Here is a 15,760-nt window from a genome sequence, read left to right as displayed (position 1 = left end):
TAAACCATCATAGAAGGTTACTCGGCTCTGACCAAATTGAGACAGAAAAAGGATCATAAGTTAACAAGCTCCATGGTTTGGAAGCTGATACTAAGAAATGCTCATACCCTGGACATCTATATTTCATCAGCTGCATGTCCAGAGTTGTTCAGAACTACCATTCCATAGTCAAGATGAGCAAGGATGCAGAAAATATCTTCTTGATCTGAGGCACCATCACTCTCATAAAGATATCTCCTAAACTACACACAAATGCCTCTCCACCAACAGGGCCAGAAATCTGAGAGTTGAGTATTTAACTCAATAACTGTGTAAATGATACTGAACATGTACTCACATTGACTATTCAAAGTACTGTATGGATTAAATTTGTTTATTAAATTAAATATTAGGCTTTTTTCCTTGCTAACCCAAAGCTGGAAGCATATGAGAAAGATCAATTTATTCATAGAGAAATAAATAAACTACATACTTTTGTGAGTAAATCTGTAGCCCTGGAAAATTTAATATGTTTTAATTATAACTTAGAAGTTGTGTATCACTTAGAGGTGTCCCCCTAAGGAAAAGTTGATACAAACTTTTTTTTCAAGACACTGGATACATTTTTATTGAACCTTTTAGTTTAAAACATGAGGTAAAAGGAAAGCCAGTTCTCCTTAACCAATATTTTACACAAATGTAGTAAAATATTTCAAATTTTAGGGAATTATAATGGATTACATATCTTAAAAGTTGGGGATTGATTAGACAATATCCAACTTCTTGAATTTTCCTGTTGACTCTTCCTTTACAACAGTAACCAGTTCTAATTAGTTACATAAGTTTCTTCAAGGCCATGTTTTATTGTCGCTGGTGTCTTTACGTCTGAAGCATTGCTATTTCAATCAATAGCCATAATTCCACTTCAGAAATGGTTTTGCTTTGGTGGAATTTTGACATCAGGCTGTCATTTATTTCCATAGGCCCACTTTCGTTCCATCTCTAGTTGAGCCTTTTCTCTTTTACTCATAGTCAAGAGTGCTTCATCCCATCCTCTGATGACTTTGCCTATTCCAACCTTAAAACTTAAAGGCGTGGCATTTTTCTTCTCTTTTGAACTCTTTTGAATATTAGTATCAAAAACATTAGTATGGTAATTCATAGTCTTCATCTTATTTGACCTATATCAGTAGGGTTTGATGCAATTGCTCACTCTCTCCTCCTTGTTATACCTTCATCACTGGGCTTCCAGGATCCTGCGCTCTCATTTTCCTTCTTTGTACTTCCCTGGTTACTCATTCTCAATCTTATGTATTGGTCCCACCTTTTACTTTTCAGTCTCTTAATACTGGAAAGTTGTAGTACTCAGTTTTTAGTACTGCTCTTGTCTGCATGTACAATCCTTCCCTTGTTAATCTTTACTGTTCATGTGGCTTTACATTCCATCTATGTTGTAATGATACCCAATTTTACATCACTAGCTTAGATCTACCATCTGAATGTCAGATGCATATATTCCAATTGTCAACCAAACATCTTCACTTGGATTTCTAATATACATATTAGACACAACACATTCAAAATCTATCTCCTGATCTCCCTCCAACTTAAAAAACCTCTTATATCCATAACTCTCCACATTTCAGTTTATGATAACTCCACTGTTCCTACTGCTCAGACTAAAAAACTGAGTAACATTTTATTTCTTCTTTTTTACTTTATATCCTACATCCAGTTCCTCAGGAAATAATATAGACATTACCTTCAAAACACATGCAGAATCTGAGCACCTTTCATCACCACCAGAGATTTCCTATGGGTCCAAATTAATATTGTATCTTGACATTTTTTTTTTTTTTGCTGATATAGCATCCTTACAGGCTTGTTTCTATCCTGTCTCCCTACTTTTTCCTCAACATTGCATCTAGTGTGAATATTTTTTTTATTTAAATGAGTTGTCTCTGTGTGTATGTCTTTTCTCAAAGTAGACCAATAGTTTTAAAGACCAATGATGTTGAACATCTTTTCACATACTGTCATCCATTTATCTTTGGTGAAAGTATGTTCAAATATCTTTTTTCTTGTTGTTAGAGTCTTTGATTTGTTATTGAGTTTGGTTTTCTTAATGAACAGGTTTATTCAGGTATAATTGCCATGCAACAAACTGTACATATTAAAAAAAAGATCATATCATTCCTTTTCTCAAAATCCAGTAATGATTCTCCTTTCTCCATTTCATTCAGAACAGAAGCAAAAGTCCTTACAAGGCACAGATTTGAACTTTCTGACATTACTCACCACTACTATAGAACATTTTCTTGGCTTGCTCAGATGGCACCACTTGGCCTTCTTGCTATTCTTCACAACTGTCAGCCACTCCCTTGCCTTAGAACTTTCCCCTAACTTTCCCTTTGCCTGGAATGCCCTATCATTACCATTTATTTGCTGACATATTCTTTCCAAATGTTTGCTCATATCTCATCTTCTCAATGAGATTTCCCTGACCAATCTATGTAATATTGCAATCTACCTACAATTTCTATCCCCATTATCCTGCTCTGCCATATCTTTCACTGCCTTCTAACATTCTATATAATGTACCTGTTCATTAGATTTCTCTTGAATTGTTCCTATTCCTCCATTAGATTTTAAGCTTCTTAAACACTGATGAGGTCCTTGTCTCTTTTGTTCATTGACAATTCCCTATTGCCTAGAATCATGCTTGGCACATTGCAGGCACTTGACAAATACTAATTGAATCAATACTAAATGAATGTAGGAAAGCTAAAGAAATGACTTTTAGATAGTGGAATTCAAAGATCAGTTGTATTACTCCAGCATTGTAATATAACTTGAAGTCTAGAATTATGATACGTCCACTTTTGTTTTTTCTTTTTCAAGAGTGCTTTCACTATTTGGGGTCCTTTGTGGTTCCATACAGATTTTAAGATTGTTTGTTCTAGTTCTATGAAAAAAATGCTCTTGGTATTTTGATAGGGATTGCATTAAATCTGTAGATTGCTTTGGGTAGTATAGATATTTTAACAATATTTGTAATCCATAAGCATGGACTGTCTTTCCATTTCTTTGTATTGTCTTTAATTTCTTTCATCAATGTTTTATATTTTTCAGAGTATAGGTCCTTCACTTCCTTGGTTAAGTTTATTCCTAGGTATCTCATTATTTTTTTGTGCAATTGTGAATGTCATTGTTTTCTTAATTTCTCTTTCTGCTGCTTCATTATCAGTGTAATAGAAATGCAACAGATTTCTGTAGATCAAAGGAACAGAATAGAAAGCCCAGAAATAAATCCACAATTATATGGTCAATTAAACTTCAACAAAGCAGGAAAGAATATCCAATGGGAAAAAGACAGTCTCTTCAACAAATGGTATTGGGAAAACTGGACAGCTGCATGTGAAAGAATGAAACTGGACCACTTTCTTGCACCATATACAAAAATAAACCCAATGAATTAAGGACATAAATGTGAGACATGAAACCATAAACATTCCAGAAGAGAGCACTGGCAGTAATTTCTCTGATATTGGCCATAACAACATCCTTCCAGATATGTCTCCTGAGGCAAGGGAAACAAAAGCAAAAAATAAAGTATTGGGACTACGTCAAAATAAAATGCTTCTGCACACCAAAGGAAACAACCAAACTAAACTAAAAGACAACCTATTGAATGGGAGAAGATATTTCCAAATGACATATCCAATAAAGGGTTAGTATCCAAGATGTGGTAAAGAACTTATACAACCCAACACCAAAAAACCCAAGTAATCTAATTAAAAAATGGGCAGAAGACCTGAACAGACACTTCTCCCAAGAAGACATCCACATGACCAATAGATGCATGAAAAGATGCTCAACATCACTCATCATCAAGGAAATGCAAATCAAAACCATAATTAGATATCACCACACACCTGTCAGAATGGCTAAAATAAAAACCCCAATAAACAAGTGTTGACACGGATGTGGAGAAAAAGGAACCCTGATGCACTGTTGGTAGGAATGCCAACTGGTGCAGCCACTGTGTAATAGTATAGTGGTTTCTCAAGAAATTAAAAATAAGCTACCCTACAATCCATTAATCACACTACTGGGTATTTAGCTAAAGAATATGAAAACACTGATTTGGAGGGATATATGCACTCCTATGTTTATTGCAGCATTATTTACAACAGCCAAACTATGGAAGCAGTCAAAGTATCCATCAGTGGATGAATGGATAAAGAAGATGTGGTATATATACACAATGGAATATTACTCAGGCATAAAAAAGAATGAGATCTTACTGTTTGCAATGACATGAATGGAGCTAGAGAGTATAATGCCAGACAGAGAAAGACAAATACCACATGATTTCATTCACACATGGAATTTAAGAAACAAAACAAATGAACAAAGGCAAAAAAAGGGACAAATAAAAAAAACAGACTCTTAACTATAGAGAACCAATGGATGGTTACCAGAGGAGATGTGGGGGTGGGGGATGGGTGAAATAGGTGAAGGGGATTAAGAGTACACTTATTTTTTTTATTATTATGTTCAGTTAGCCAATAAGGAATACACTTATCTTGAGGAGTACTGAGTCAATATATGAAATTGTTGAATCACTATATTGAGAGCTGAAACTAATATAACACCATATGTTAACTACACTGGAATTAAAATAAATAATAAAAAAATTAGTTAATAGATGTAGGAAAATTTTACGGATCATTGAAATTTTGAGTGATTTCCAATTAAACTACATAGCTAAGTAAACACTTACCCTTACAAAGTTTGTGAGAAATATTTAAGAATTTTCTGCAGTTCTCTGTATCTGAAATATTTTTTGAAACATAAAAGTTTTGACATTGAACTTGAGATGGTGCTTGTCTGTTCATTTCTTTGTGCAGTTACTTACCAAAAGTGCTTTAAGCAGACTGGTGGATTAAAAAATGTGAATAAGTAAATTGTGATTTAGCTTTTTCCACCGAGGGAGAGTCAAGCTGGTTTGTCATGTAAAAAACCTAGGAGAACAGCATGGTGTGTGTAACTGATGTAAATGCTAGAGAAATAGCATAAATGAGTACAGGATTTGGGTTGGGGCAAAATAAAACTGTGGAAAGAAGAAATTAAGGGGATGAAAATCTAGCTGATTTTGACATTTGAAACAGGTAAGTTGACTACAGATGATCACTAAAATCTGATGGCAATAACATCCCCAGAAGTCTCACTGTACAAGTTTGAGAAACCATTGTAAGGAAAATCCTAACAGCTAAAATGAAGAGTAAGCATCCAGTTGGGTCATTTCCTCTCCTTCTGTGAAAACGTTTATCATCTCCAGTGTGATTTGCACACACCGATTAATTGGTCTCCAAGTGATTAATTTTTTATTATTTGACAAATAATTAGATCTAGTGTAAATCTAGTTAATAAAAGCATGCATGAAGTGTTGTAAGCACGTTTAATGATTGGCATTAGTTTTCAAGAAGAAGGTGTTCTGGCTGAGTTGTTTCCTTATTAGAAATATCCTTTTTGGAAAATACTTTAAAGATTAAGTAAAAAATCTCTCCCAGAAAATGTGACAATAATTTTCAACACTTTCCATTTCATGAATATCTTAAGGCTCCTATGCTCCAATTCCCTTAATCTCTATTAATTCACAAAAGAGGTGTGCCTGATTTTTATGAAGTTAAAAAGATGAAAGCCACAGACAGTCTTTACTTTGATTCTGAAAATCAAATAAAATGCAGAGGGAAGCAGTGGATGTAATTACAGTAATTGAAGAATTTTAGAATATTTGTATTGGGAAGGAATTGAGAGACTAATGGGTTCATATTCCTTAATTTACAAAGTAAATCTCCCTAATCTGAATCTCAAGAAGGTAAAATAATAAAGATAAGGACATACAATTGACTTATAATATGGTTAAGAGGAAAAGATACGTAGATATATACCTTGTTTTACACAGAGAATATCTATCTATCATCTATGTATATATATATATATATATATAGAGAGAGAGAGAGAGAGAGAGAAAGGGAAAGACAGAGACAGACAGAAATAGAGAGAGAAAGAGAGAGATTGAGAGAGAGAATAATGATCCCAACTTTAGGGTAGAAGAGACTTGTTTACACTAAAGTAGCCCTCAGTTATCTGGTTGGAACTCATCAGTCTAAATTGCACAACCTTTAGGAAGGAATTCCATTTCCTTTTTGTAAAATGTCTAGACAGATTCTCTCTCAAGTGGTGTATACCACAGATAGTGGTCAGGGGAAGTGATAAACTTTTTCAGTTCCCTAAATTCACTTTTTATCTTTTCCCAACCTTCTAGATTTACTAATCCAAATGTTAAATCAGAGGCTCAAAACTGAAGAGCCACTAATGTAGAAGTTGGGAGTCAATGGGAAATCTTCAAAATATTAAAAAAAATCTAAAAGAAATTATACATTTAATTATATATATCATTATTTATACATAAGCATTATGAATTACCGTGAGACTTCTGATCTTCAAAAAGACTATTAAAGGAGATTATACTAAGATACCTCTTTTTACTTCCATTTTCTATTGTAATTTAAGTATTTTCTATGAAATGCATATTATTTTATACTTGTAGAGTGTGTTTTACATTTTAAGAGAAATGTACTGTGGGCGCCTGGGTGGCTCAATCGTTAAGTGTCTGCCTTTGGCTCAGGTCATGATCCCAGGGTCCTGGGATTGAGCCCTGCATCGGGCTCTCTGCTCAGCGGGAAGCCTGCTTCTCGCTCTCCCACTCCCCCTGCTTGTGTTCCCTCTCTCTCTGTGTCTCTCTCTATCAAATAAATAAAATCTTAAAAGAAAAAAAAGAGAAATGTACTGTGAAACCTTACAAGTATTTAATCTTTAAGTAAACTTTATTAATTTTCCTTGGCTTCTTATAAAATCTAGGTCTCTGTTCACCCTCATTTTTGATATTCTCTATTGGAAGGAAAAGTTTACTACATTGAAAAGCTATTTCTAAGTTAAACACACAAACACAATTTAATGTTCCAACCCTAGAAATTGAAATTAATAAATAATACTTTATACTATAAAGTCATAATCCAAATTAGATAAAACCCCATGATGACATAAATTAGTGCATTGTTTTAAAATATGTATATCTATATAGATAATATTACTTTATATACAAATGCACATACATATAGACTTTATCAATAATAAAGCATTATTGTTTAATTTCACAGAAAAAGAACTACAATTATGAATAAGATTGATTGGCCTATTACATTGAGAAAACATTGTTCATTGATTATTTCCCCCATGACTTACTTTCCGTCATGCTTAATTTTCAGAACTCTGTGGTGTTTTTTTTTTTTCTGGAATATAAGAATCTTTGCTTTAAAAAAATCCACTGCAATCTTGATTCTGAGATGTCAGTACTTTTAAGTGGTTTATAGCTCAACCATTTAAGAGGCACAGAGATATTAAAAGGTTATTTGCATATTGGTCATTTGACATTTTACAAAATAGAAGTAGAACTGGAGTGGAGTCAAATGGGGTTGAAGATAGGAGAAATTAGATTTAAACAATGGGGTGATAGTGTACTTAGGCCTCTTTTCATATTGGCCCTCTCATTCAGTAGATGTGTAATGGTAATCCCTCTAAGTCTGGGTATCCTTGTCTCTACAAGGAGGAGATATAGCCTTTGGTTTCCTTGGAAAGCTGAGTCTGAGATGGAGATCAGCACATGTCTTATTTATTATGGAGTGGGCTTGGGAGAAACACGGAAGGGAGAGGAAGGAAGCAGGATTCTGGAGCAGAAGCTGGACTGTGATATAGCTTTAATGGAATGCAAGGTTATCCTAATAAAATACATTTTGTTTCCTATCAGAGAATGTATATTTTTCATCAATAAATTGAAATAAATTTCTATTTGGATATTAAGAAAATAGAAACTTGTTTGATACTAGGGTGCAACTCATGGATTTACAATGGGACCATTGGCTTTCCTTTATTAGGGGCAATGCCTATGCCAATATGAATTTCTGACTGGGAAACTGTTGTTTTAATTTATATTTTGTAGCATCATTAGTTGAAAATTAAAAAAATTATGACTTTTTTATTTTTATTTTATTTTTTTAAGGATTTTATTTACTTATTTGACAGAGAGAGATACAGCGAGAGAGGGAACATAAGCAGGGGGAGTGGGAGAGGGAGAAGCAGGCTTCCCGCTGAGCTGGGTGCCCAATGCGGGGCTCGATCCCAGGACCCTGGGATCATGACCTGAGCTGAAGGCATACGCATAATGACTGAGCCACCGAGGCACCCCCAAAATTATGACCTTTTTAAATTGAGAGAATTTTTTTAAAGTTTTTGTTTAAATTCCAGCTAGTTAATATACAGTATAATATTAGTTTCAGGTACACAACACAATGATTCAACACTTCCATAAGACATTGGGTGCTCATCACAAGGACTCTGGGACCATGACCCAAGCTGAAGGAAGACACGTAACCGAGTGAGCCCTCCAGGAGTTCCTGAAAATTTTTAATTTAATTGAAAGTCAGTGGATTTGCTTAGTACTATATCACCTTTTTCAAGTGAACAATTTGAAGAAATTCAAATCCAATCTCTTCTTAATCTGGTGTAGTTAATAATTGGCTTCCTCAACAATGTTTTCCTTAGGGAATTTTTATTCCTAATTCAAAACTGAGAATAGCTTGGGAACACATACCCACGCTGCATAAAAAGGACAAAAAAGAAGTAAAATCCATGTTGTCTGGTAATGAATGGAGAGTTAGTGCTCCAATCTAATATATTTATTAATTCTTGAATTCAATCATACAAAATATGTGTGAAGTACAACATGACTTTTTTTTTTAAAGCTTTTATTTATTTATTTGACAGAGACACAGCGAAAGAGAGAACACAAGCAGAGGGAGTGGGAGAGGGAGAAGCAGGCTTCCCGCGGAACAGGGAGCCCAATGTAGGGCTCGATCCCAGGACCCTGAGATCATGACCTGAGCCGAAGGCAGATGCTCAATGACTGAGCCACTCAGGTGCCCCAACATGAAGTTTTTAATCATAACAAACATATATTAAGGGAAACCATAACACCTGTGTTTGATTGGACATGTTAATCCACCCCAAATGAAGAAGACAGCAAAATAACATAAGTAAGAAAAGAAGGAAAATGAAGTAGTAATTCACTGCCATTGATATCTTAGAAGAAAAATTCATTAATAATAGTCATGCTCTCACTTTAACTATTTTTGTATACAGACTAGTTTTAGACAAGGTAGAAATAATTCTTAATTTTTATCTTTCTTGTGTACAGTAATATAATACTTTAACTTCAGAAAAGTTTAAAAAAACTTTGTTTTTTTAAAAAAACTAAGCTTTATAGAATTAAAAAAATAGAAATCTCTGTAAGGTAAATATTTGAATTTGTAATTTCAGGACAAATCAGCATATGGCTTTGGGTGTGTTTTCCTGAATAGCTGGGGAATATTCTGTATTTTTTTTCCTATACTGAATGCTTCCTTGTTTCCTTGTTATTCTTTATTCACTCAGACTTTTTAAAGAATTTGTTCTTTGCAGCATTTATTTCAAAAAAATCTGACCTGCTTTCCATGTATCATACACAGACCCTTGTTCTAAGACTATAAAGTTGAATAGGACATAGTTCTCATGATTGGGAAACTGAAGCTACTGGGATAGGTGGGTATGTAAACACATCCCACATCATACGGTAAGATAGACTAAAAATACATAAGACAGGCTCGGAGGAGAGCAATTTCTATGGAGCAGAAGGAGGCTTTGAAGAGTAGGGTTGGTCAAAGGCTTAATGGGAACTGATTACTCCCATGCTAGCTTTCATACTAGCATTTTTGAAATTTGCTTGTTGGAACAACTCAGCAATCAATCAATCAAATACAGGTAAATGTTGGACTGATTTTTTTTTTTTTACACATACATAGTTTATCAAGGCTGAAAACAAAACAGAAGGAATAAAAGATTAAAATGGAGTTGGGTTTTTGTTCATCTCATATGAATTAATTATCCATGATAGGATTAGTTATATAGAAATTTAAAATATAGCTAATATATTCAGATTAAAATTGTATACTATATACATAGTATATAGTATGATGAACATTATCATTCTACAGGTAAGATTAGAAGTAGGGCCAAGAAACTTTCACACAGTCATCTTTTAAAGATAATTAAAAATGGTGACACAATAAGGATATGTCAAAAAACCTAAAGCATGAATAAAAATGCAAAGACATTTACCCTTTAAAGTACTTTTAAGAAATAATGCAGGACATTTTATTTGTTTCTTTTTTACTACATTGCTATCCCTTGGGACATTCTCTATTTTGTGCCCAAAATAGTCATCCTCATAGATTTCCTGTTTATTGCCATAAATGTCTTCATTCTTCCATCTTCTGTTGCTCACTGGCCTGTTTTGGTTGCAGCTTTTTAAGTCTCATTTTCACATTGATAGCTGATCTCCAAACTTGTTTCATCTTCTTTGAGGACAAACAACTGGATATATTTTACAGCTACCTTTGATATTAAGGGGAGTTATCTGATGGAGGTCTAGCCAATGAAATGTGAGCAAAAGTGATAGACATCACAGCTAGGCCCATAAAAATTCCCAGGAACAATCCTCCAGTGTCTTTCTGCTTTTGTAGATTGAGGACAGGCATGATGAAATTAGAGGGAAGGTGGAAAGGTAGATTAGCCACTAGATGGAAAGAGACTGAGTCTCTCAATCACTTCTTGGAGGAGTGCTGTATTCTGATCAGTAGCACCTGTTCTGGTCTCCATGTGAGCTTGAGAAATGGCATTTACTTTATGCTAGTGGCCATGTATTACCAGAAAGAGATGAGGTCAGTAAATAACTGGCTGGTTTGCAAGCAGAAATAAAAGAGAATAGAGAGAAAGTCCAGGTGTTTGGTGTCTCTAACAGTTCAAAGGGGAAACCACTGACTCCAAGCAATCTTGAAGAAGATTTGAAAAGCAAACACCTTTTAAGACTCACCCCTGCAGCAAGTATCTGACTAAATTTATTATCTGAGAGGACTTTCAAGGCACTGGCTTTAAGTCGTGAAAAACAAGAAATATGGTCAGGGAGAGTGAAAGGATGCACGGAAATATGTCTAGGAGAGAAGTTTGGGTATGGCTAAGTGGTATACAGTATTCCCTGGAAGCAATTACATTAGAATTCTTCTAAGTTTCTTAGATATTTACATTTCCAAGGACATCATTAATCCAGATTAAAGAAAAGTGGGCTACTCAAGCTGCAAACAAACTGCTAGATCTCTAAATTTGCCAAAATCGAGCTGTGAAAGAGATACAACCCTCACAGAGGATATACTACACAGTATCACTTCAGATAAACCAGAAGAGGATAAAGGACAAGGAAGAATATCTAGAGTTTGGCAATAGTGGCCATAGAAATGTTTAGGTTAAAAAAAAATCTAGTGACTCATAGAGGCAATTGGTATAGGAGTGGCTCAGGGAAAAGGAAGAAAGAACATTCCATGTTCTATCCCATGGTTTCATCTGGTGATTCGGACTCCCCTCCTGAACATGTGGGGCCCTGGGTTTCCCAGGTCCTCTGGCAGCATTCTCACCCTAGTCTCCTCCTTCTTGGTCTTTTGCTCTCTTTCTAGGTATTGCTCTTCTGCCTTTATTCCCTAAAAGGGCTACCATTTATTCTTTTTTCTTTAAAGGCAATGAAGTCTTTTCTTAATTTTACATCCCCATGTATAAAATTCTATCTACTTAATGTTTCTTACTGAAATTTTGTGCTAACTAACCAACTACTTGGTTATGTTCTTGACATAAAGAGAAAAGTTTGGGGGATTTTTTAAAAATTTTATTTATTTATTTGTCAGGGAGAGAGAGAGAAAGAATACACAAGTGAGGGGGAAGAGCAGGCCGAGGGAGAAGAAGGCTCCCCGCTGAGCAGGGAGCCCGTTGCTGGACTCGATCCCAGGACCCTGGGATCATCACCTGAGCTGAAGGCCAACACTTAACCAATAGATCCACCCAAACATCCCAAGTTTGGGGGATTTAGAAGTGCTTCTTTCATTACACACACACACACACACACACACACACACACACACACAGATACTCGTACAACATAAACCAAACCAAAATACTGGTTAAGACATTTTTCCCATGAACTTTTAGATTTTCTTTCTTTTTTTTAAATTTTATTTTATTATGTTATGTTAATCACCATACATTACATCATTACTTTTTGATGTAATGTTCCATGATTGATTGTTTGCTGTGAATTGTGCAAGACTGATGAATCACAGACCTGTACCTCTGAAACAAATAATACGTTATATGTTAAAAAAAGATGGTAGATTTTATTTTTTGATAGTAAAGAACTGCACATTGATTCTCTTTACATTCCTGAATGCCTTTGCTGAATTGGATGACAGGCATATTTAAGAATATGCATAAAACAAAGGCTAATTATATCTAAAATATTATTACAATGCTAGTATGTGGGATGTTTTCAAGAAATACTAATTGAATGAAATAATTATGTACCATCTTGTCAGTGCAGAAAAACAAAATAACTGTCAAATTTTAATTTTAATTTGAAGTAGTGTTCTTCTGTGGTAATGTATGGTACCACAGAATCTTCAGAGGCAGTGCTGAGGATCATATGCTGGCACTTGGGAGTCTATAGGATTCAATTCAAATTCTGGATTTCTCCTTATTAGCTCTTTAGACAGAGAGCTAGAACCTAATATAATTATTTATGTATGTGTCTGTAATCATAATCGTCTTATATATAGATTTTTTAGAATAGAAATGGTGTATTATTCATATTCATTTGTTTCTATAGCCAAGCCAAGTTTCTATTATAGAGCTTTGAATTTAGCTGGTATTCAGTAAATATTATTATACAGAATTTACTTTTAAACTGGAGTTTTCTGTCCTAGCTTTTGAAAATGAAACATATATATTTTTTACTAGTGCACAATGGCGTGAATTTTTGAATTTCATACCTGGACCAGGTTCATGAGCGTATCTCTGAAGTGTCCTGAGGTCTCTGAGTAAATGTCTTCTTGAAGGTTGCTGCTATATTCTAGGAAAGAACTTCCATGTTAAAGGTATGATTTATTATAGAACCACATATCAACATACTTTGAGTAAGTTAATATTATTTCCTCAGTTGTGAGGGGAAAATACAGGAAATACAATCAATCTGTTGACATTTCTTTGTCTTTTACTGCTTTCTACTCAGATGAAGTCAATCTCCTAAAGAGTCCACCAAAGAAATGTGGACACCTAACAGTAACATAGGCACAAGTCTGTTTTCTTAAAAAGCCATTATCTTTATTCCAAAATTGAAAAATAACACGAGAGTCATAGCACATTCTCTAATTCTCAAAATTCAGAATTCTGCATTCTATTTCCATAGACTGCTACGCAGCTCAGCACTTTTCCCAAGTGCTTTGTTTCCTTTAATATTTTAAATGAAGGTTCTTACTTCATTCCCTTTGGGAAATTCCCCCTTGTTCTTGCTCAAATGCAGCAGAGGTAACTGTCTAGAATAGTTTCTTGACATTCAGTGAGAGGTAATACATGATGTGATGAAGCTTAAGGCATTAAACTTTTTTGAAAATGAAAATAGTTAACTTTTCTACTTTTAAAATGTGTAAAAATCTGATTTTGAGATAGATCACAGTGATTATAAGATTTATGTAAAGTGAAGTAGTTAACCGTATATGTCAAATTTGCTAAGCAGTTATTGTTCTTTGCTCTATTTTGTCTAGATACCTGGTTTCTCCTGGGTAAGAAATAAAAGGGCCCTTAAGCATGGTGCTGGGCACTTGCCTGAATTAATGTAAACACTCACCTCATAGAAACTTGCAATTATTTTCCTGGAAACTTTGCTTAACTTGATTGTCTAGAGAATCGGTTCAGTTTTGATAACCTAATCATCAATTTTACTTAGTGAGTTAATTGGTCTTGAGTGAGTGATATTTCAAATATAAGGGTGTCTTAGAAAATTTTTAAAAACACATAAGCTGGAATATTTTGTGTGCTATTTGAAAAATATAAAGCTTATATGTGTGTAAAATATATGTACATATGTATATTTCCTTACGCAAACAGTAGGTTTCTCGCATCTGGAAAATTTCTCCATTTGTTCTTGAAGCTAAAATATCAATGAGGCAATTTTCTTCAGTGCCTGCTCCCTGTAATACAGAGAAAGGGAGAAATATAAAGGCATTTGTATTGGGAATAATAGTGCATCTAATGTATAATAAGGATTTACAACATTCCTGGTATTCTGAGAGGCGGCAGAGGAGAAAGAAAGCGTGTTTGGGATAAAGATAGGCCCAATTCAGTTCTGGCTCTGCTATTTACTAGCTACTTGACCCTGGGAGGATACTATTTTCTGAAACCCTGTTCCTTCATTTAGAATAAAACAACATGGGCATTTCTAAATAATGTGGAAAAAGATGTTTGAACAAGGCTCATGACACTGATTTTTTTTTATTTTTATTCTTTTGCTACTAGGATATCAGTCTTTGGAAAGCTGAAATTAGAACCAGGGTCTCCTAGTTTCCTAAAGATGTTTCAGGGCTTGATCCCTGCCTCTCCCTAAATGTGGATTTTTGTACCATCTGTCTAAGCATTGGACTGGGTACTTTCTACGGTCTCTTACAGCTATATGCATCTATTTTTCTGTGCTAGTGATAATAAAGACAACACATCTTCCAGAAAGTTTCATAAATCCTTACCATTCCATGTGATACTGATAAAATATAAGTTTATCTAAACAGTAACCTGAGACTTCCTTCTTATAGTTTGTAGTCACATCATTTTGCAAGAGGTAGGAATTGCCATATGCAATTTATAAAAAAGCGATTGGTTGAAATGCATATGAATTTTATACAATGCCTATTCTCATCTGCAAATATGATGGCCAAAATCCAGGTTCCCTTAATTTATTCCCCTTTCCTCTTTCCTGTCACATTGTTCACAGATTGAGTAATCTGGTCATTGGCAGGCATGGTATTGGAATGATTACAACAGTTCTGCAGGTGTTTAATATCAGTATTTGGAAAGATGTAAAAAGCCTTTTGTACCCCATCCGTAACCAACAGTCTCTAACAAATCTGTAGTCAATTTATTTCATGGAAATGACTTTCCTGTAAGGACATTATTTTTAATTCTTCAGAAGTAAAATTTTTATATATTTGAGCAATGGTTTTTGTAAACGACTTTTAGGGTCACAAAAATAAAGACGTCATCTATATTTTGTCTGACTCAGTATCCCATTTTTACTTAGTGAGTCCAATTTTTACAAATAATTTAAAGAGGGTCACATGACTTAGAACATTTTTGTTTAATTTATGAATACATACTAGGGAGAGACGAACATGAACAACCCTGGAAGCTTATTTAGTTTTTTCTTTTGGTAGTTTGGCATAGAGCTGGGTCAGTGGATCTGAGTTTGTACAGCAAAAGAACAGGCTGATCCCAGCTACTAGGGTGTAGAAGCCCCTCTTCTTAACAGGGTCACTTATCCTGAGCACAACATTTTCGTTGTTTTATTTTTGCTCAGATATTCCCTCCCCAACCCTTGATCACATACAGCAACATCACAGGGCAGTTTCCCCTCTACTGAAATATTGCCTTGTACTTATTACAGATATGACGGAGAGAAACACAGCAAGAGAGGGAACACAAGCAGAGGGAGTGAGAGAGGGAGAAGCAGGCCTCCTGCTGAGCAGGGAGCCCG

General features: G+C 34.7%; 1 protein-coding gene across 1 annotated transcript in view; it reads right to left on the bottom strand.

Moving 5' to 3' along the window:
- ANXA10 (annexin A10) overlaps positions 1-15,760 on the bottom strand; it is a 95,360-nt gene that overhangs the window by 11,061 nt on the left and 68,539 nt on the right. The window contains exons 5-6 of the mRNA XM_073891235.1: positions 14,117-14,238; positions 13,011-13,090 (exon numbers count right to left, since the gene is read on the bottom strand). Coding sequence (XP_073747336.1) covers positions 13,011-13,090; positions 14,117-14,238 — 202 coding nt within the window. The remainder of the gene's footprint in view (positions 1-13,010; positions 13,091-14,116; positions 14,239-15,760) is intronic.

Source organism: Callorhinus ursinus, unplaced genomic scaffold, assembly GCF_003265705.2.
Source record: "Callorhinus ursinus isolate GAN/ISIS: 27379988/994484 unplaced genomic scaffold, GSC_fseal_2.0 scaffold4, whole genome shotgun sequence".
Lineage (NCBI taxonomy): Eukaryota > Metazoa > Chordata > Mammalia > Carnivora > Otariidae > Callorhinus > Callorhinus ursinus.
Note: the sequence above shows the minus strand (reverse complement) of the source record. Positions and strands in the feature narration are given on the sequence as shown.